This window comes from Lipophrys pholis, assembly GCF_963383615.2.
Source record: "Lipophrys pholis genome assembly, contig: SCAFFOLD_30, whole genome shotgun sequence".
Taxonomy (NCBI): domain Eukaryota; kingdom Metazoa; phylum Chordata; class Actinopteri; order Blenniiformes; family Blenniidae; genus Lipophrys; species Lipophrys pholis.
Window position 1 is genome coordinate 940,425 of NW_028292110.1, and position 23,090 is coordinate 963,514.

General features: G+C 47.8%; 1 protein-coding gene across 1 annotated transcript in view; it reads right to left on the reverse strand.

The window, feature by feature from the left end:
* The window catches only part of LOC308128165 (NACHT, LRR and PYD domains-containing protein 12-like), a 455,537-nt gene that overhangs the window by 407,724 nt on the left and 24,723 nt on the right, over positions 1-23,090 (reverse strand). The window contains exon 12 of the mRNA XM_080493843.1: positions 21,236-21,418. Within this exon, the coding sequence (XP_080349969.1) occupies positions 21,236-21,418 (183 nt within the window). The remainder of the gene's footprint in view (positions 1-21,235; positions 21,419-23,090) is intronic.

Genomic DNA, 23,090 nt, shown 5'->3' on the forward strand with positions numbered 1-23,090 from the left:
TCTACCTATAGACGCTCTAATGTGCTCTAATGTAAACTGTAATGAGGTTTCTCATGCTAAATCCCTTTGCTCTTTTTATAATGGTTTCATAGGATCTATTTATGAGGCCAGCAGAGCACACTTTACTGTCTATAAGAATACAGGTAACATCAAACCAGGATGGAATAAACATGAAGCTGTCCATCATACGTCACCTTTTGGGGTGAGCAATGGTGCACGACCGGGGGGGGGGGGGGGGGGGGGGGGGGGGGGGCTTTCACCTGCTCTCTTTAACTTGTACATGGATGAGTTATCTCAACAACTAAATAGTTGTAAAACTGGATGTGTGCTGGGTAAGTATGCTGGTGATCTGGTCCTTCTCTCTCCCAGCAGGTTTCAGCAGCTTTTAAATATCTGTTCTGAGTATGGCTTAAAATCTGATGTTAAATATAATGTTAAATATAATGTGTTAAATATAATGTTAAATATAATGCCAAAAAGAGCACAGTTCTGATATGTAGAACTAAGGAGGAGAAGGATCTCAACTTCCATCATTTTTAACTGTCAGAACAGGAAGTCACTGTCAGTAGCAAAACAAAATATCTGGGACATCTCATCACTGATAAAATGTGTGATGATGATGATCTGGATAGACGATGCCGTACGCTGTATGTTCAAGTCAACATACGAGCAAGGACATTTTCTATGTGCTCTGATAATGTGAAGATTACTCTCTTTAGAGCTTATTGTACTCCCTTGTATACTGCCCCCTTGTGGATTAAATATAGAAAATCCAGCCTACGACGGCTCAAGGTTGCTTACAATGACGCTCTGAGGATCCTGCTGAAAAAAACCTGGCTGCGAAACAGGAAGTGAGATTGTGGCGGGGTTCGCTCCTGTTCAAAGAACAACCTCCGTAATTCCAAATGGCAAGTCGACTTTTTCCTTTTATTGTCCCCAAACAGTGCCGGTGCGCGATATTTACAGTGAGAAAAAATATTTACAATAAGAACCGAAAAACATAACCATGAGCCCAGCTCTTCCTTTAGCTGGGTGGGTTTGAAAAAAACAGGTCTATTCGAGTCGTGTTGCTCTACAGTGCAACTTCCAGTAATGACTCCCGTATGCAGCTTTGCCTACGGCTCTTATACCGTTATGCCCCTCCCAGGGGTGTGATTGAGTCCTCTGCACCAATCATAATTTAATAACACAAATAATAATAACATCCTATTTTTAGGACACTTCATTTTTCCATTTAAATGAACAAAAACATTCTCCAAATAAAGTCACGACATACTTCCCTTTATAAACAAAAATTAATACTTAAACCAAACACCAAACGATCACATGACCGTAAAGTCCCGCTCAGGCTTCGTTATAAACCCGGGGGTTAACTCCACCCCCGTCTTGCCTGTCACCAGGCGTCATGTCACCGGTAAGTGTTGTGTGTGTGTGTGTGTGTGTGTGAGGATGTTTGAATGTATGCACAGGTAAAACATAGCCAGTCCAAGTGTGCACCCCTGGCTGACTATACTAACAGGTGGGGAACGAAAGATGAATTCAGTGAATGATGTCATGCGAAATACGGAGGGGAATGAGGAAATGAGTGTGGCGTGTATCGTGGTGTGGCGTCTGCTACGCAGGATGTGTGTGTGTGTGTGTGTATGCGTTCGGGTGTCACTGCGCGTTCACTGACCGAGGGTCTCCGCTGCCTGCGTAACAGCAGGGCAGAGTGCGAGCGAGTGCGGGCGAGTGTGGGCGAGCGCGGGCGAGCGCGTGTTTGTTGCCCCGTTGCTGATGGAGCCGCTCCATCACAGAGATGTTCTGTCAAGCAGGCGTTTCTACATTTCAGGCTCTCATGAGGGGTCTGATGTATACATTTATACTCAGGCTTGAGGATTCTCAGAAAACCATTATAATGCTGCTGAATAATCTCAGTCATAGTCCTGTAAAAAACCAGTCATCCTTGTGTATGGTATTATTGTATTGGTATGGCTGTCTGTTATAAATAGGGTGATATTTGACTTATCTGTGATTATCCTATTAGTGATATTTTGTTTTATATATTTGTTTTATTTATTTGTGAATGTCTTTTTATGGACTCCTGTGTCTGCAATAAAGATGAAAATGATGATGACATGCAATTTTATTTGATTGTAAAGAAAAAAGAAATCATCATTCCAAACTAGTTCTGTGTGCTACAAATGTTTATCCACAAATAAATGTTGACTATGACCTACAGCAACAACAAAAGTTGAGCAAGATGGCTGAGCGGGAGTTCAGAGTGACGGCTCCTCCACTATCTAACTGGCCAGGTTTAAAACCTGTGCTTTATGAGACTGTTGACGGCAAGCTTCTAGTTGAGGACGAGTTTTTAAACTTTCTCCTGGTCAGAATGAGAACAATGAGCCAGGACCATCTGGTTCTAACAGCTTCCAACACGTTGGACTTGAAATGGATTGAATCCTGAAGAACGAGGCTGTTTGAACTCTGTCCTGACACCAAACAAAGATGTGTGGCTTTTAAAGGCGATCAGAAAAACATCAACAACATTAAAAGTTGCTTAAAGGTTTTGAATGAGTGCAGAGAAAACCTCCCTCGGTTCGTCTCCCTCTATTTGGATGAGCGACCGCCTGTCACCTCTAACAGCATAGATTAGTCCAACTTGCTGAGTAACATGGAGCGGCTCCAGAGTGAAATGTCTGCGCTCAGACATGGAGTGAAACTACAAGCTGGTGTCAGCGAGGGGCTGCATGAAATCACCTCCACTACTGAGCACAGAGTTGCTGCTTTTAGTCACCATCTGAAACCAGGACATGACGGAGGGCAACACAGGGCTACGCCAGGCGTCATCGCACATGGCAGTGAGGCCTCACTCCCTGGAGCCTCTACCCTGGGTCAGAGACTGCTGAGGAGGAGCTCGGCAGAGTTGCGGCAGCTTCTGTGGAGTCCCCAGTGGTGGGATCGTATATTTGCTCCGACGCCGCTGTGAGAGCTTCAACCGTGACCGCAGGAGTGAGCCCCGCAGGAGTGAGCTCCGCAGGAGTGAGCCCCGCAGGCGTGCGACCTGCTGGAGCACCACAAAGCTCACCAAAGTGGAGCAAAGTTGTGAAGCAAGGCCGGCGTCTGAGAAATCACGCCAGAGAACAGAGCACCCGGGACAGGCAGCGCACAATAGAGACGCCTCCAGCAAGACCCAAGAAGGGAAGGGGATAACATACAATATCCTTGTTGTGCTACATATATTATTTGCAGTAATCACACTGATCCAAATACTTTACAACTGCTATTGGATTAAACCAGCCTGAGCAGCTCTATCTAGACAGTAACATGATTTCTTAGATTAAACCAGCCTGAGCAGCTCTATCTAGACAGTAATATGATTTTCTAGATTAACCACCCTGAGCAGCTCTATCTAGACAGTAATATGATTTTCTAGATTAACCACCCTGAGCAGCTCTATCTAGAGAGTAACATGATTTTCTAGATTAAACCAGCCTGAGCAGCTCTATCTAGACAGTAAGATGATTTCTTAGATTAAACCAGCCTGAGCAGCTCTATCTAGACAGTAAGATGATTTCGTAGATTAAACCAGCCTGAGCAGCTCTATCTAGACAGTAACATGATTTTCTAGATTAACCACCCTGAGCAGCTCTATCTAGACAGTAACATGATTTTCTAGATTAAACCAGCCTGAGCAGCTCTATCTAGACAGTAACATGATTTTCTAGATCAACCACCCTGAGCAGCTCTATCTAGACAGTAACATGATTTTCTAGATTAAACCAGCCTGAGCAGCTCTATCTAGACAGTAACATGATTTTCTAGATTAACCACCCTGAGCAGCTCTATCTAGACAGTAACATGATTTTCTAGATTAAACCAGCCTGAGCAGCTCTATCTAGACAGTAACATGAAGCAGGAACATGAATTAACAAAGAGGCAACAACAAAAGAGGAACATGGTTTTTAAAGTTTGAGCAAATGATGACCGAGAGCTAGTAACTTCAGAAGCACCTTTCTTGAGGAGTGGAAGTGTGTGTGTGTGTGTGTGTGTGTGTGTGTGTGTGTGTGTGTGTGTGTGTGTGTGTGTGTGTGTGTGTGTGTGTGTGGTTTGTCCACTGGGTGTGGCCGGAACTTTTGTGGGGGGACCCGTAGCGACACCCCGGTACACCAAAGATAAAATCATGATCGTGTTTTCAATTTTGTTTATAGTACTGTGCTAATATCTAGTATGCAAAACAATATATTTAATGAACTAGACCTTTAAAGACTGGGAATAGAACCAGCCAGTGTCATGATCTTGCTCAGTCAGGAATTCTTGCATCAATGCTACAATGGGAATCCCGAACCAGCCACAGATTTATGGGAATAGAGGACAAAACTCATCTTCCATATCATGAGTCCTGGTCAACTGTAGAGTGGAGATTCTAAAACTGAAAGGGGTTCCATCAACTAACCTCATTTCTTGGGTCCCTGATGTTGAACAGTATAGTTCTGTACTTGTTGGTGTATTTGTTGTTGGTGTTTCGAAAAATGTCCAACATCTCCGTCTCAATGCTTGCGACAAGTTTGGCAGCTTCACTCTCTGACATCTTCAAACCCTCACACTCACACACCCTTAAATGAAAAGAGTGAGTGAACAAATAGTGACATCAACACTCAACCTTTGACTGCCGCTCACATTTAACTGCCAAGAGTTTCATGTGACTATTGTAAAATAAATAATGGTGAAAGTCAAATATTTTTGCAAATGTGGGTCAGGATACTCTGATAATCATACATATAATGAAATTATAACTTAAATTTGACTGGTGACTGGAATTGAGGGTCATGAATTTCAAATACATCTCATGTCCTGTTGCATATTATGACTTGATCGTAAAATTCTATTGTGTGTATGCCAATATCTTTTTGGAAGAAACACCTTAAATTACACTATGTAGATAATCAAAAGGTAACAGGCTGTGGGTTTCATACAAGTGTGTAAAGTTATTCTCACCTTTCAAACAGGATACGTGTGTGAGGGAGCGTTGGATGCTCTGCCTGAGCAGGTGATCAGGCTGACAGGGCCTGGAGGAGGGTGGGCCGGGTGCTGGTGATGCAGGCAGATACTGAGTTCCATTCCATGGTAACAGAGTCGCTCATTTTCTGCAGCAATCCTTCCTGGATTTTGTTGCAGCAACAGTGTTGCTTTGTCCTGGATGATGTGCTTCAATTTTTCATCTTATTGAAGAAACATGTTGGTGAAGAAACTGTTTGATAATGATTTAGTTGACAGATTAGTGAAATATCTCATAAACTGCTCTGCCTATAACCATGAAATCCTCACTAACAGACAACACTTCCATAAATCCTCCCCTCCAGCAAGCAGCCACACACCACAATCCAAACTGTCCTGAGGCCTGTACTACCAACCCTGATCAACACATCCAGGATCTCTCTGTTTCCTAGTTGACTGATCCAGACAAACGTGATCCTGATAATCGTTACTACCAAGCAGGTTATCAACTCGACAACTGACCAATCACACACGGAGAAATCCTGCAGCGCAGTTTACATATTACTGAAGGATCAATTATTCTCTGAGAAAATAAAGAATTCATTTAATTATTCATTTTCTCAGAGAATAACTGTCATGTGTTTCTCTAACACAACAAAGCAACTCGAGAGCAGCTGGGATGTTCATATATGTTATATATGTTGGTATATTTACTTCTAGTTCACTACACATGGCACAGAAAATCCATCCCAGACCTGCTCAGCTGTTTTATGGCCCTTATATTGGTAGAATCATTACATGTTACACTCTAGAATCATTACACTCCTATGATAATAATCTTTGTGCCTCCATTTTGTCTCTTGCTGCCGACTCGTACCGTCTCCATAATAGAGGACAGATGATGCAACGTTTTGATTTTTAAGTTCAGAGGCTTTTTTTGTGATTTTCATCAAACCCCCATCCACCTTGAATGAGAAGTTGTTGTTTTTTTTTTTTTTCACAGCACACTATTCCTGAATGTTAATATGTATGTTAGCTAATGTGTACTGTGTGAAGATGTTTCAATAAACAATTGGTAGAAGTGAAAAAGTATCTGAAAATAATAGTAACAGTGACAAAGTATCAATAACCTACCAACCTACACTCGGTAGAGCACAGATCTTCACCCTAAGCCACATTTGTTTACGGAACCGAGTTAGCATGATATCCATTAGCTCATCTCAAAGCTAACTAGGTAGACCAGGTTGCTACAACACTGAGCAGGCAGCATCTCCATGGCAACAGACACTGATCTCCTTTGATCTCCTTTGATCTCCATGAGGTGCCTCTCTCATCTGCTGAATTGAAGAAAGCCCAACTAAAGTCACTCAGTTCTCACCTTAGGTTTCCATATGTTCTGCCCTTAATTTTGTAGCAATGTTCTGCCCTTAATTTTGGAGTCATATAGGTGCTTTGTGTTGGTTTAGTCTTGGTCTAGTCAGGGAAGTGTTATGTTGAAGTCTATTTAGGGAAGTCTTTTATTTTGAAGGTAGTTTTTGGGCATGTGACAGGAAGTCTGCCATCTTGTTTAGTTCTCTGGAAGCCACATGTGGGAAAGTTCATCCACTGCGATCTGCATTTTCGTTTAAGCCATCGACACCACCGTCTGTAAGTTTTGATTAATATTTAGGAGCTTGATTTAGATGAAATCTTATTTGTGGGGAATGTTTATTGTAAATGTGGATTTGATTAGCGTAAGATACTAATGGGATGCTGCCATGGGATATACTATTTTTTCATGCTAATTATGTGTGTGTTAGCCCTTGCTGTTAATGCCATGCTGATAGTACCTATTTTATTTCTGTTTTACAGTTTTACTCCATGTTGAAACATTTACATGGTTCATCAAAATAAAATGGAGCTAAGGAAGCTACATCCTGACTTACGTATCTATTCAAGTGGAGTTAGGCATACTGTTGAATTGTGTTGGACACACACAAGTAGAACAGGATACCATATATATTCTTTTTTACCAGGAAACAGTCCATTTATCATCTTGAAGCTATACTTTTCAGCTGGAATTACCATCCTGACTTCTGTCCTGGTTTCAATTATAGCACGTGGATCTGGGCCAGGCGTGGTGCTGGATGATCCCACCAACATTTTCTCTAATCCTCCAACTCTCATGGTAAAAAACTTGACTCTTGAGGCAACAAACAGATGAGAAGTTGGACTTTGATGCAAAAGAGTCTTTATTCTCCAGAACAAACACTGTGAGCCGCGGATCCCACCGACGACTGAACTCCTTCGGCTGTTTCTCCCATTTATAACCTGGAGTGTCCCTCTTCACTTGATCCCCCTGTGTTCAGAGGACACATCTCTATCTTACCTGGGTCAGAGTGATCTCACCTGTTCACTGAGTTCGCTGGTGTTGTAGATTACCTGGTGTTGTAGATTATCTGGTGTTGTAGATTGTCTGGTGTTGTAGATTGCCTGGTGTTGTAAATTATATGGTGTTGTAGATAATCTGGTGTTGTAGATTATCTGGCGTTGTAGATGTTTTCTGGTGTTGAAGATTATCTGGTGATGTAGATGTTATCTGGTGTTGTAGATTATATGGTGTTGTAGATTATCTGGCGTTGTAGATTGTCTAGTAAGTAAGTCAATTTTATTTCTAAAGCGTTTTTCACAGATAAAATCACAAACAAGGTCGTCACGGTCACCACACTGACCACTTCAACAAGGTGACACTAAAACAATAGCAGCAACATCACACAGTGGATAATAAAACATATGTGACTTTAAAACACCAGGAGCCACATAATAAAAGAAAATAAAAGTTCAAATCAATTTAACTAAAAGCTTTTCTGAAAAGCGCAGTCTTCAGATGCTTTTTAAAAGAGTCCACACAGTCAAGCTCACGAAGGGACTGGCGCAGGTTATTCCAGAGTCTGGAACGCCAGGTCACCCCAGGTTTTAAACTGGGTCTCTGGGATCTTTAAGAGACCCTGGCCTGAGGACCAAAGGGTGCGTCCTGAAGTGTAGGGGCACAACAAGTCAGTGATGTATTGAGGGGCCTGACCATCCAACGCAAGGATGGTCAGGACTAACATTTGAACTCAATATGAACATCTGGAAGCCAGTGAAGACTGGAAAGAAGAGGGGGGATGTGGGCTGTTCTAGGTGCACCTGTCAAAGGTCTGGCAGCAGCATTCTGAACCATCTGAAGCTTCTTTACTGTTGACTTGTTAAAACAGGTGAAAACAGAGTTACAATAGTCAATACATGAAGAGATGAATGCGTGAATGATCATTTCGAGACCTGATTTTGACAACATATTTCTGACTTTAGAGATTTTTCTCAGATGATAAAAACAGTTTTGGATCGGTTGACGACAGGGACCCTCTAAAGACATTGACTGATGGAAAACAGCCCCAAAGTTTCTGAGGCTGCTTTGAACAGATGCACCCAGAGCACCGAGGGAGTTCTTCATCAGAGGATCGTTTTATCAGGAGCAATGATTAGAGTTTCCCTTTGGTCAGAGTTTATCTGCAAGTAATTCGATATCAACCAGTTTCTGATAACAGAGACACATTCCAGAAATTCAGATAAGAAGTGAAACTCTGAATCATTGAAGGAGCAGTATAACTGAATATCATCTGCATAGAAATGATACAATACATTTTTAAAACCACGGATCAGCCGACCAAGAGGTATCGGGTACAATAAAAACAAAACAGGCCCCAGAACAGAGCCCTGGGCTACTCCACAAGACAGGTTGGACACATTTCACATTACATCATTAAAGCAACATTAACATTTCTTCCATTTATATAAGAAGTGAACCACTGGAGAACCACACCAGAAACCTCCATCTCAGATTGAAGTAGATCAACCAATATACTGTGATCTACAGTATCAAAGCAGCTGCCAGGTCAAGTAAAACCAAAACTAAGTATCGACCAGAGTCAGCAGCATCATCACGTCACTAGAAACTTTCACAAGAGCAGTTTCAGTGGGATGGATTGACCTAAAACCAGATTGATATTTATCATAAAAATCATGTTGTTCCATGGTCAGCTGTTTAGCTCCCACTTTTTCCATGACTCTTGAGATGAAGGGAAGTTTAGATATGGGCCGGTAGTTTCTAGGCTCCCCGGGGTCAAGATTAGGCTTTTTAAGATAGGATTCACCAGCGCATGATTAAAGAAGCTGGGGACAGAGCCAGATTGAAGTGAAAGGTTTATCAGTTCCACCACCCAGGGACCAACAACATCAAAAATGTTTAAGAGCAGAGGAGTAGGAACAATATCCACAGGGCTGGATGACAGTTTCATTTTTCCCACTAAGTCCTGAACATCCGAGAGGTCGCCAGGAGTGAAGGAGGACCATGAGCACACAGGAGCTGATGTCGTGCACAAGCCAGTCAAAGGAGGAGAGATACTGCCCCTAATGTTTTCTACTTTGTTAACAAAGAATTTTTAAAACTTGTTACAGTCATCGTGAGTGTGCACCGGTGCATGGTTCGGTGGGGGTGCAACTAGGTTTTCAATAGTAACGAACAAGACTTTGGGTTTTTTCTTATTACGTAAAACAAGATTTGAGAAATATGTAGAGCGGGCGTGTTTTATTTTTTCATTTAGCTCCTTTATCTTGTCTTTAAGATGGAGTCTGTGCACCTCTAATTTTGTGGCTTGCCACAAACGTTCCACCTTACGGAAGCTTTTCCTACAGCTGGAAATGGCTTCATTCATCCATGGACAAGGTTTTTTATGAGGGCCTCGAGTGTTTCTAGCTGGAGCTACTGTGTCCAAAACAGACAAACAAGGACTATTGACGTTTGTCATTAATGTGTCAACATCATCACAGCTAGCAAAGGTAGTTGGATCAAACGAGGCAGAAAACTCCGTGATTGCAGCTTCATTAAAAATGCGTCTCTGCTTTTTCACATTGGACGCCAGGGTGAACGACAGATTGAATAAAACACAGCAGCGGTCGCTTCTTTGCAGATCTTCAATACTTAGTTGGTAAATTTTTAAACCAAAAGAAAAGACCAAATCTAAAGTAAGACCTTTCGAGTGTGTTCGACCTGATACATGCTGCTTAAAGTGAAAAGCATCCATAAGAGACACAAACCCGGCTGCCATCGGACAAGGGCAGTTATCAATATGGAAGTTAAAATCAACAATAATTAATACACTCTCCAGCTTAACAATAGATGACATGAACTCAGTAAATTCATCAAGAAATAAAGGAGCAGGACCCGGCGGTCGGTAGATTAAAACACAGTAAAAAGAGTGTTCGAGTCCAACCTTACACATCTGGAGCTCAAAGGAGTTGAAAATGTTGGTGTCGATCAGTCTGCAGGAGAAGGTATTCTGGTACACGAGCGCCAAACCGCCTCCACAACGCGTGAGCCGAGGAGTCCCAAACACGGAGCAGTCCAGAGGGCACAGCTCGTTAAGATGAACGTACTCGTTCTCCTGCTGCCAGGTCTCCGAGAGGCCCATCAAATCCAGCTGGCGGGACATAAAGAGGTCCCTCAGAAGATGAGCATTGTTTGCTAGCGATCCATTAAAGTTGAGGTTTAGACACACCTCATGCGGTTGATATAGGACCGTAAGTGCCTGGCGGTCATAAACCAGTAACGCAGTGACATTTTGGCACAAATATCCAAACAATGCAGTGATAAACAACAGATTCAGCAGAGCTGTCAGAACATGCAGACGGCAGCCGTTACACCCTGGCGCCATCTTGCTCTAAGGTAGTATGATGGAATGGGCCTGCCTCTCCTTTGTTCTCAGCGTCTCCATGGCAATAGATGCTGATCCCCTTTAATCTCCTTTCATCTCCTTTCATCTGTTCCATGAGGAACCTCTCCCATCTGCTTTGTATGGGACATTGTTTAGCAGTTTTTTTGGGAAGCGGTTATCTGAATCGTTAACAAAAGTCATAGCAACCTGTTCCTGATGAGCTTTTTGTGTCGGTGCTCCAGCAGTGCAGGACTAGTTATGCACCAAAATAACTTGAGACCCTGTCACATTGTGGAGTGCGCAGAGCCATGCTGTACTGCACCTTACAGACCATTTCCTATTTCACTTGTTAAAAAATCACATTACGGATCTGATCTGGATCCGAGCTGAATTTGGTCGCTGCCAAAAAGAGACTGAATCAACGGCTTTAACTTCAAAAATAAAAATGAACTCTCACACTTTGAACCATCAAAATATTGTGGCGAGCCGAGAAGAAGAAGGACGATTCAGGCTTCCTTCCGCACGCTGTACAGACAGGCGCTTTTATTGTGAAAAATCAGAACGAACACATTTGAAGAAAACGGACCAGAGCACATCAAACACAGTACAACTCTCGTACTTGGTGCTAAAATAACAATAAATTAAATTGGGTCAACTGATAAAACAGTAAAAGCATGACAACACAAACACCAACACTACAGCCAAAACTAATTAGAACAACATTAATTGAAGTTTAAAGCCCATATTCCCCAAACACCCAAGATGCATTGCTGCATACACAGCGATCAGCTCCCTGATCGCTACACAGCCCCCACCTGAGGGGTCAGTCGTCCTCGGCGACCCCATCACCCAGGACAAAGTCTCTCAAGCGTCCAGGCCGCCTCCGCTGGCGATCAGGCCGTCCAGAGCAGCCAGCAGCCGGACCTGGCGGAGTGTCAGTCTGGTTGGAGCCTGGGGGGTTGCCATCACCCCCTCCGACAACTGCTGGTGGAGCAAGGGGGCGATATGGTGAAAGTCTGTCCTGGTGCAGCACCACAATGCGGCGTTTACCAGGCATCCGCACCCGATACACCACTTCAGACAGACGGCCCACCACCTCGCCAGGCCCCTGCCAGTGGCTGCAAAGCTTGGGGGAGATCCCCTTTTTGCGGACAGGGCAGTATATCCACACCAGGTCCCCTGGCCCAAAAGCTTGTCCTCTGCACCGGGTGTCGTATGCCCTCTTCTGCCGAACGTTGGAATTAGCTTGGGCCTGACGGGTGTAGTCATGCACAACCTGCAGTCGCTCTTTCAGTCTGCGGAGGTAATCCATCTCCTTTCCTCCGGCAATCTCCGGTTCTGGCGGAGCACCAAACACCAACTCCACCGGTGTCCGGAGCTCTCTCCCAAACATGAGAGCTGCAGGTGTGCATTGGCTGGACTCCTGCACAGCCGATCGGTAGGACCACAGAACCAGTGGAAGGTGGCGGTCCCAGTCCCTCTGATGCTGGCTGGTGAGGATGGCAAGCTGGGTAGCCAGAGTGCGATTGAATCGCTCCACCAAACCATCACTCTGAGGATGAAGGGGGGTTGTCCTCGTCTTACTCACCCCCAACCGGCGGCAGATCTCACCAAAGACCTGGGATTCAAAGTTCCGCCCTTGGTCGCTATGGAGCTCCTCAGGAACCCCGAAACGGGCGAACATCTCCTCCACCAACCTCTCTGCTGTGGTAGCGGCGGTCTGATCTGGGACTGCATAGGCCTCTGGCCACTTTGTGAAGTAGTCCATAGCCACCAGCACATAGCGGTTGCCAGAGTCTGTGATCGGGAAGGGCCCGAGGATGTCCACCCCTATCCTCTCCATCGGGGCCCCCACCAGATACTGCTGCAGAGGAGCGTGGGAGCGCTGAGTTGGACCCTTCTGGGCGGTGCAGCTGTCGCAGCAGTGCACATGCAACTCCACATCTTGCCGACAGCCAGGCCAGTAGAAGCGTCCCCGCAGGCGACGAAGGGTCTTCGCAACCCCGTAGTGCCCCGCCCCTGCTGAGCCATGGACAACCTGTAGGACTTGGGGACGCAGAGCATGGGGCACCAGCAGCTGCAAGAGGTCACTCCCTCGTCCGGGCGCCAGCCACCTACGGTACATCACCCCATCACGGGCCTCCAGATTGCCCCACTGGGAATGAAAGGCCTTGACCTCAGGTCCCAGGGCCGACACCTCAGCCCACTTAGGGCGCTGCCCCGCGTCCATCCAGCCTCTCACCACTGACAGGGTTATGTCAGCCTCTTGCTGCTGCTTCAGTTGCTCAGTGGTGAGGGGGAGCCATCCCTCAGTGTCGTAAGTCGGGCAGGCGGCCGCCACCTGCTCTGTCTCCTGACTCCGCTCTTCTTGTCGCCAGCAGTAGCGACACTCCTCTGCCTCACACGGACGACGTGAGAGGGCATCGGCATTGCAATGAAGCCGCCCTGCCCGATGCTGGATCTCAAAGTCGTACCCTTGAAGAGCCTCCAACCAGCGAGCCACCTGGCCTTCAGGGTTCTTGAAGTTCAGGAGCCAGGTCAGTGAGGCGTGGTCGGTGCGGAGGAGGAAGCGACTCCCATGCAGGTATGGCCGGAACTGCCGGAGGGCCAGGATAACCGCCAACAGCTCACGGCGGGTGACGCAGTAGTTCCTCTCTGCTCTGCTTAAACCTCGACTGAAGTAGGCCACCACATGTTCCCCATCTTTTCCTTGCTGTGAGAGGACGGCACCAACGCCCACGTTGCTGGCATCGGTGTCCACGATGAAGGGCTGTTGCGGATTGGGGTACGCCAGGACAGGGGCTTCAGTGAGGGCTGTCTTGAGCTGAGCATAGGCCGCCGCACAGTTGTCGTCCCAGTTGAATGGTTTACCCTTGTCAGTGAGGCGATGCAGTGGACTGGCGGTGGTGGCGAAGCCACGGACGAAGCGCCGGTAGTAGGAAGCCAGTCCCAGGAAGCTCCGCAGTTCACTGACGTTTGCAGGGGTTGGCCAATCTCGAACTGCAGCCACCTTTGCCGGGTTAGTAGCAACACCCTGAGCACTGACGACATGGCCCAGGAACTCCGTCTCCCTGGACAGTAGGCGACACTTGGCAGGGTTCAGCCGCAGCCCTGCTCGGCGGATGGCTGCAAAAACCTCACTCAGATTGGACAGAGCCCTGTCAAAGTTATTGGCGTGCACCAACAGGTCGTCAAGATACACCACGCAGTGGCTCCGGGGAACGTTGGCCAGCACCCTCTCCATCAGTCGCTCGAACGTAGCTGGGGCATTGCAGAGTCCGAATGGCATGACCCGGAACTGCCACAGTCCCTGGCCAAGGGTAAAAGCGGTCTTTGGTCTTGCCTCGGGGGCCAGCTCCACCTGCCAGTAGCCACTGCGGAGGTCAAGGGAGCTGAACCAGCTGGACCCAGCAATGTGGTCTAGGGCGTCATCGATGCGTGGGAGAGGGTAAGAGTCTTTCCTGGTGACTGCATTGAGGCGACGGTAATCCACACAAAACCGCCAGGTGGCATTTTTCTTCTTCACCAAAACGACTGGGGCGGCCCATGGGCTGTCTGAGGGCTCAATCACCCCAGCTGCGAGCATCTCGTGGATCTTTTCCTCTGCCGCCTGCCGCTTGGAGAGGGCCAGCCGATGGGGGCGTAGACGAATTGGTTGGGCATTCCCAGTGTCAATGGTGTGCTGGACTAGGGAAGTCTGCTTACAGTCCTCATCTCTGGCAGCAAAAATGTCCCTGTAGTCATCGAGGAGGCATTTCAACTTGTGGCACTGCTGAGAGTCGAGACCGCTGCTACTGCTGCGCTGCCAGAGTTGATGTATAGCTTCAGCTGTCTCAGCAGATGGAATGACTGTTAGCCCTATGGGTGGTGCTCCAACAGATTGTGGTGGTGTGTTGCTAGTGTTGGGTGTTGGCACCTGCTCCGCTGCGGCTGCTCGACGGTGCTCTCTCCCCTGGTTCTTTCCTTCCCGACCAGACTGGAGCCTTACTATCTCATCACGGAGGGTGACAGTCTTACTCACCACATCAATTTGAGCTCCCCAACGGCTCAGCAGGTCTAGCCCGATGATACATGGGTCCTGGATATTGGCAAGCCAGAATTCGTGCACCACCTCCTGGTCTCCCGCTCGGACTGTCAGCAGCCTCTTCCCCTCCATTCCAACCTTTTCCCCAGTCACTGTCATCAGTTGCGTATCAGTTGGAGCCCACGCCATGGAAGGGGTGCCTGTGGTGTCAGGGAGAGTACCCGGTCGTACTAAGGAGATTGTGGATCCTGTGTCTACCAGAGCACGGCAGTGATGACTATCAAGTTGGCAATTCAGATAGAGTCCTTTAGAGTGGCCGCAACGGCCCACCAACGTGCATCTGCCTTGGAGGGGGAGTGGAGGTTGGAGTGGCGGTCCCCTCATTGAGCCACTCCTCTGTCGTTTCCCTCTGTCTTGATAATCGGGGCAGGAGCTGGGCAGTTGCGTGCCATGTGACCAGGCTCATCACACCGGTAGCAGCGGCCAGGTGAACGGGATGGTTTGCTGAAGCGCGCCGGCCTCTCCTGGGATGACAGCACTTGGCGTGGCGTGGCTTGGCGGGTCTCTTCAGCCTCCTCTTCCTCACCGTAGTCAGCCATTCTGACAAGTGGTCGTGGAGCAGGGGCCATTTGCCGCATTGGCTGAGAAGAGAGCACTACTTCAGCCCGTTCAGCTTCATACAGCGCCTCGGAGAGGGATTGAGGCAAGGCTAGGCGGACATGTTGCCGCAGCCTCTCAGGCGCGAGGCCCCGTAGGAAGGCGTGAAGGGCGAGCTCTTCTTGGGCAGCAGCGTCAAAATGTGGGTAGCCTTGCTGGGCATATAACTGTACATCTGCTGCAAAGGTACCCAAGTTCTCCCCCTCCTTCCGACGCCGATCAGCTAACTGCTCCCTACTGTGGTCGGTGAATCGCCGTAGTCCAAACCGCCTCTGCAGTGCTGTAGTCAGGCTGGAAAGGTCTCGCTGTTCTGCTGGAGCAAGGTCAAGAAGCACTTGCACCGCCTTCCCCTCTAATGCAAGGGCCAGATGTGTGGCAGTAACCTCATCACTCCAGCCGCTGTGCTGTGCTGCTAGTTGGACTTGGGCTAGGTATGGTGTTAATGGCGTTGCGCCATTGTATTTAGGCAGTTTGACTGGCAATCTGGGCATCATCATTGGTTGTGGGTTTGACAAAACCATCAGTGGCAAAGAGTTATCTGAGGCAGCAGCAGGAACGCTCTCTGATGAACTGTGGCCGACAGCTCCAACGGCATCTGCTGTAGTAATCCTCTCGGCATCCAGGGGGCGATGAAGCCGCGGTGCACTGGAGCCGTCTGCTGCAGTACCTCTCCCGGCCTCCAGGGGGCGATGAAGCCGCGGTGCACTGGAGCCATCTGCTGCAGTACCTCTCCCGGCCTCCAGGGGGCGATGAAGCCGCGGTGCACTGGAGCCGTCTGCTGCAGTACCCCTCCCGGCCTCCAGGGGGCAATGAAGCCGCGGTGCACTGGAGCCGTCTGCTGTAGTACCCCTCCCGGCCTCCAGGGGGCGATGAGGTTGTGGCGAGCTGAGGCCGTCTTGCCGATCACCGGCCTCCAGGGGACGTCGAGGTCTCGACGCTTCGCTCCCCTCTCCGCTGGGCTCTTTCGTCTGTTTCATCATCTCCCGTAGGGAAGCCATGCATTCTTCGACAGCTCGCTCGAGTTCGTGGACCTCCATCTCCATTCTTCTGACGGAAGATCCCACTTCTGACACCAATGTGGCGAGCCGAGAAGAAGAAGGACGATTCAGGCTTCCTTCCGCACGCTGTACAGACAGGCGCTTTTATTGTGAAAAATCAGAACGAACACATTTGAAGAAAACGGACCAGAGCACATCAAACACAGTACAACTCTCGTACTTGGTGCTAAAATAACAATAAATTAAATTGGGTCAACTGATAAAACAGTAAAAGCATGACAACACAAACACCAACACTACAGCCAAAACTAATTAGAACAACATTAATTGAAGTTTAAAGCCCATATTCCCCAAACACCCAAGATGCATTGCTGCATACACAGCGATCAGCTCCCTGATCGCTACAATATGAAACAAAATCATAAATCAACAGCCAGATATTACTTAAAACACAGTAAATCCTACATTAGACACTGTGACAGTGACTGCCTGTAATGACACAGCTGATCAATTTGTAGGATTAATAATGGAAACAGAGACAGAAGGCAGAACAGAGAGAGTGGATTCTATTTTGATGTAAATGGACTTCAAATGGTAAATTGTAATAGATTGTGGACCATTAAATATTACATTGTGAGATGTGATAAAATGTAGGGCCAGTTGATATTGAACGAACCAAAAAACAAATATGTTATGGAAGAAACATACTTATTTAAAAGCACATACCTGAACCAATATAAAGTTGTATACAACATATATATAAATATTTACACATATATAATAGGGCCTCTGTTATTGATCATATCATTTACACACGTCGAAAAACCTGTTAAATACAGAATCTACCGACTTGGCTCCTTGTAGCACAGAGTCACTATGTGCCACATATAGTACTAACCCCCTTTTAGCTCCACTGTTTATGAGTTCATCATGAAATGTGTCGGCGTTGCTGTTTGAAAGCTCCTCAAACTGAATAAAGCCCCGATACTGTTGGTTGAGTCCTTCTGCTTCTTGAAGATGTTGCTGGTTGGTCTGGGAGGAGGATACTCACACACAAAGTCAAAGCCTCTTTAGAAATGTAACAAAATGGATCATGGTTGATGACCAAAAGGCTCATCCAGGAAGTGAACCCAGGACCTCTCTCACCCTAAGTGAGAATCATCCTCCTAGACCAACGAGCCGACATGTTGAAGAAGCTAAAGGACTCCAGTGATTATCATAAAGCTGCAGGTTTGGCGTATTTACACACTTCAAGTCAGGGCCGGCTTGGAGTTTGTATGTTCTCCTTGTCCCTCCTGGGTTTTCTCCAGGTGCTCCTGTTTTCCTGAAAACCTCCAAACATATAATTCAGGCTCATTTGTGACTTAATTCCTGAATCTCAAAATATCAAAGAAAGACATTTTAAACCAAAGTTCAAGTGCTGAAGTTGATTGAGGACAACTTGTGTCTGAAATGGAGGAACCAAGTGTTCTTGTGGGTAATATGGGACTAAGAGCTCTTTAAGATAGGATGGAGCCTGGTTGTTAAGAGCTTTAGAGGTTAAAGAAGGATTTTAAATTCTGTTGTAGATTGAACAGGAAGCCAATGAAGAGAAGCTCTTATTGTAGTGATGTGATCTCTCCTGCTGGTTCCTGTCAGGACTCTCACTGCAGCTTTTCTATCACTTCAACACTTCAACATTTCAACACTTCTCATTTGGTTCTGCTCGTCATGGAGGAGATACTGAGACTGATGACATCACAGTGATGTCAGAAAGGAGCTTTTGCCATGTTGCCATGGTAACTGTTGCATTATAGAATAAATTCACTCAGCTCGGCACAGCTTTACCTCCTGTCTGGTTCTTCTGTCTGCCACAGACTGTAAACACATTGTTGGAGATGTTTTTTAAGAAGCTCAGACCAACTGGTTATTACAGAAGAGTATTAGAGCCTGTGATGAAATAGAGTGGCTATTTGAAGCTCCATCCGCAGTTGCTATGGATACAGGAGCAGAAGCAGAACTCTTTCAGAACCATGACATCATCACAAGAACAGCTGATAGAAGACAGGATGATAAGAATGATAAGAAGATGATAAGAAGTGAAGGAGTTTGTTTTGTCAGACAGAGAAGTGACTCAGGTTTCTGAGTGAGTTCTGTCAGAGCCTCTTCAACTTGTGTGTCTCATCAGGTCTTTCTGGGCCGTTCACACCTGGTTAACATCTGTTTCAGGTTGTTGGGATTTATGGTTGGTTAATGGCATTAAATTACTGAAAGTAATAAATCACTGGAAGTAACTGTATGAACAATATATATTATTAATGGACGTAAACAGTCATTTACTCATCAACAACTCCTAAAGTATTCGAGTAATTACTTAAAAGTTAATTTAAAAGTTAAAATTTGTTTTTTATTTATTAATAATGAAAATGGGGGGCACTACCAGATAAACTGGAAATAGCTAATACCAAAATATCAGTCTCGTTTGTATAAAGGTTTATTTAAGTTAGTTAATATATCTGTGTAAAAATATAACAATCTTAAATAAAAATAAAAGGGGAGGTGTGAGATCCAAGCACAGACTGTTACAAACCAGTGAACTGTCAACAATAAATACACAATTATCACCAAAAATCATTCAATTCAGCTAACAAGGGTTTAATAACAAAATGTATTAATTTCATAAATAATTCTGAAATCATCTCATAAATCAACATATTCAAGTAGCAAACGACATCTAACACTGAGATTTAATCTATTAAACAGCAAACACTATGTACAAAGAGTGTGTGTGTGTGTGTGTGTGTGTGTGTGTGTGTGTGTGTGTGTGTGTGTGTGTGTGTGTGTGCGTGTGTGTGTGTGTGTGTGTGTGTGTGTGTGTGTGTGTGTGTGTGTGTGTGTGTGTGTGTCTGGCCTGGAGTGATGAATGGAATGGGTGTAATGACCTTGAATGTCCACCAGAGGGAGACGTTGGCGGGTCAATGTGGTGACCGTGACGACGGCACAGAGAGGGAGAGCGCAATGGCCTGATGTGTCCACCAGGTGGATGTCAAGAGGAATTGCAATGAACCACATGACCACTAGAGGCGTTTGATTCGCTCTTTCTGGGGACGCAGCAGTTGCTTAGAGACCAGATAAACAAGATGCCCGTCGCGCGAGTATGCGCAAGGGGGTCTCGGAACGACGCGGTCTCAACTACTCCCGTAAAGACTGGTGGACTTTGTTGGCCCGGTTCTGAGCGCCGGAATTCTAACGAGACAAGCAGTTAGAACTCTGGTGATGGATGTGGATGTGGTTCAGCAGCACCAGAGAGCAGTTTGGCTGCTAAATGTGACTGTGTGTGTGTGTGTGAGCTTATCTGATCAGATAACAGGAGCGGCGGCGGCTTAGTGAAGGAGGGGGAGAGAGAGAAGGGAGTTAAAAAGTTCTGGGCCGGTCCACGTGAGTTAACACGCGGCTCCTTGTGTCTCCGTACGAAGTCCTGCGTCTGGATGGACGTGAATCCGTCTTGGAGACGGTGTGTCTTCGCAGGTGGGACTTTTATACCGGCGCATCATGGTCCGGCTCCCTGCTGTGCTCACCATGGCCTTGGCCAATCAGAGCGGGGTTGGCTTCAGAGTTTCCGGGGTGTTTTCTACGGCTGTGGATGGAGTTGGTGGATCCCCCTGGTGGTGAGGTGCAGGGATGCAGCTTCCAGGGAGAGGTTGCCGTGGACCCCCTGGTGGGGGTCATCTGACCAATGGTGAATTTTTCCAGTGGCGAGGAGGAGGAGGAGGAAGAGGAGAAGGAGGAGAAATAGGAGGAGGAGGAGCAGGCCCGAGGAGGAGGAAGAGGAAGAGGAGGAGGAGGTGGAGGAGGAAGAGGAAGAGGAAGAGGAAGAGGAAGAGGAAGAGGAGGTTCAGTCCACACAGTGACGGTTCTGCATCACATCCATAGGAACCCTGGTTCGATGCTGGACTCTCACAGCTCTTCACACTGCACCACTGACACTCAGCTGATCTTCTGGTGGTTCCTCTGTCGCTCACTGCTGGATGAAGCTCTACTCTCCTCAGTGGATCATCAGGACACACAGCGTCCTCTCTGCTCTACCTCCAGCTGCAGAGAGATGAGAGAGATGAGAGGTGATGAGGAGAGTCTCTGTGGAGCAGCCAGGACTTCAGTCCTGTCCACAGCAGCAGCTCAGAGCTCATGAAGGACCACCACTGTCAGACCAACACAACAAGCCTGAGGCTCCTCTGATTGGCTGACTGTGTCCTCTGCTGTCCAATCCTGAAGCTGCTCAGCGTTCTCCTCTCACAGCCTCACAGAGCAGTCAAACTCTGGATCTTTGTTCTCACACTAACTGTGTTTAGTAGAAACCTGCTGGAAGCAGCATGGACTCACTCCAACATCTACTGACCTGAGAGTCTGCAGGCTGCAGTCTGGACTCTGCTGAAGACCAACCAGCTGCTGCACATCTGGATCCTCAAGGTTGTTGATACGCAGGTCAAGCTCCTTCAGGAGGGAGGGGTTGGACTTCAGAGCTGAGGCCACAGAAGAACAGCTGATCTCTGACAACCTGCAGTTAAACAACCTGAATAAAGAGAGAAAGCAGCAGAATGAATGAGGAGAACCAATCAGATGTGTTGATGGAGAAATGAGCAGCTCCACATTACTGAGTCCTGATCAATGAGCTGTTCTGTTGTTGTGGATCTTCATCACACTCATCCTCCACATGTCAGCACAACATTGCCACTCCTCCTCATGTCCACACACATCAGTAACAAGCTGCTGAGCTCAGTCCATCTCTCACTGCAGGATCAGAGTCTCACATCACAGCTGCTCACAAACATTTCTCCTTCTACAACAGTAACAGACAGTCAACTGACCCCAGAGTCTCCAGACTACAGAGTGGACTCTCCAGAAAACCACACAGCTGCTCAACTCCTGAATCCTGCAGCTCGTTGTAACTCAGGTCCAGATGTTTCAGATGTTTCAGGAGGGAGGGGTTGGACTTCAGAGCTGAGGCCACAGAAGAACAGCTGATCTCTGACAAACTGCAGTTAATCAACCTGAATAAAGAGAGAAAGAAGTGAGATTAGAGGACAAAGTTTGATGTTGAAGTCATTGAGACTGAAGAAGGTTCAGACTGGAAGAGTTTAGAAATGTAAAGTCCAAACAGCTGAAGCCACCAGGAGGAGAAGAGTCTCATCAACATGCTGATCACTAACATGCTGCAGAGCTCAGTCCATCTCTGTCCTCCAACATCTGGATCACAACACACACACACACACACACACACACACACACACACACACACACACACACACACACACACACACACACACACACACACACACACACACTGTCCTCCTCTTCCTCCTTCCCCTCCTCCCCCCTCCTACTCCTCTTGCTGTGTTCTCCTCCTCCTTCTTCCCCTCATCCTCTTCCTCCTCCTCCTCCTCTTGCTCCTCCTCTTCCCCCTTCCCCTCCTCCTCCCCCCTCCTCCTCCTGCTCTGTTCTCCTCCTCCCCCTCCTCCTCCTCTTCCCCCTCCTCCTCCTCCACCTACTCTTGCTGTGTTCTCCTCCTCCTCCTGCCCCTCCTCCTCTTCCCCCTCCTGCTCCTCGTCCTCCTCCTCATCTTCCTCATCCCCCTCCTCCTCCCACTCCTCCTCCTCCCCCTCCTCCTCCTACTCTGTTCTCCTCCTCCTGCTCCTCCTCCTCCTCCTCCTCCCCTGCTTGGTCTGTTCTCCTCGTCCTCCTCTTCCTCTTGCTCTGTTCTCCTCCACCTCCTCCCCCCTCCTCCTCGTCCTCCTCCTCCTCCCCCTCCTCCTCCTCCCCCTCCTCTTCTTCCTCCTCCCCCTCCTCCTCCTCCTTCTGCTCCTCCTCCTCCTCTTGCTCTGTTCTCCTCCTCCTCCTGCCCCTGCTGCTCTTTCACCTCCTGCTCCTCCTCCTCCTACTCCCCCCCCGCTCCTCCTCCTCCTTCTCCTCCTCCTCCTCCCCTGCTTGCTCTGTTCTCCTCCTCCTCCTCCTCTTGCTCTGTTTTCCTCCACCTCCTCCCCTTCTCTTCCCCCTCCTCTTCCTCTTCCTCCTCCTCTTCCCCTCCTCCTACTTCTCCTCCTCCTCCTCCCCTCCTCCTCCTTCTCCTCCTGTCCTCCCCCTCTTCCCCCTCCCCCTCCTCATCTTCCTCTGTTCTCTTCCTCCTCCTCCTCCTCCTCCTCTGTTCTGCTCCCTTCCCCCTCCTGCTCCTCCTACTCCTCCTCCTGCTCCTCCTACTGCTCCTCCTCCTCCTCCCCCTCCTCCCCCTCCTCTTCCTCCTCCCCCCTCCCCTCTGCTCCTCCTCCTCCTCCTCCTCTTGCTCTTTTCTCCCCCTCCTGCTCCTTTTCCTCCTCTTTCTCTGTTCTCCCCCTCCTGCTCCTCCTCCTCCTCCTCCTTCTCCTCCTGCTCCTCCTCCTCCTCCTCCTCCTCCTCTTTCTCTGTTCTCCCCCTCCTGCTCCTCCTCCTCCTCCTCCTCCTCCTCCTCCCCCTCCCACTCCTCCTCTTCCCCCTCCTCCTCTTGCTCCTCCTCTTCCTCCTTCCCCTCCTCCTCCCCCTCCTCCTCCTACTCTGTTCTCCTCCTCCTGCTCCTTCTCCTCCTCCTCCCCTGCTTGATCTGTTCTCCTCGTCCTCCTCTTGCTCTGTTCTCCTCCACCTCCTCCCCCCTCCTCCTCCTCCTCCTACTCCTCTTGCTCTGTTCTCCTCCAC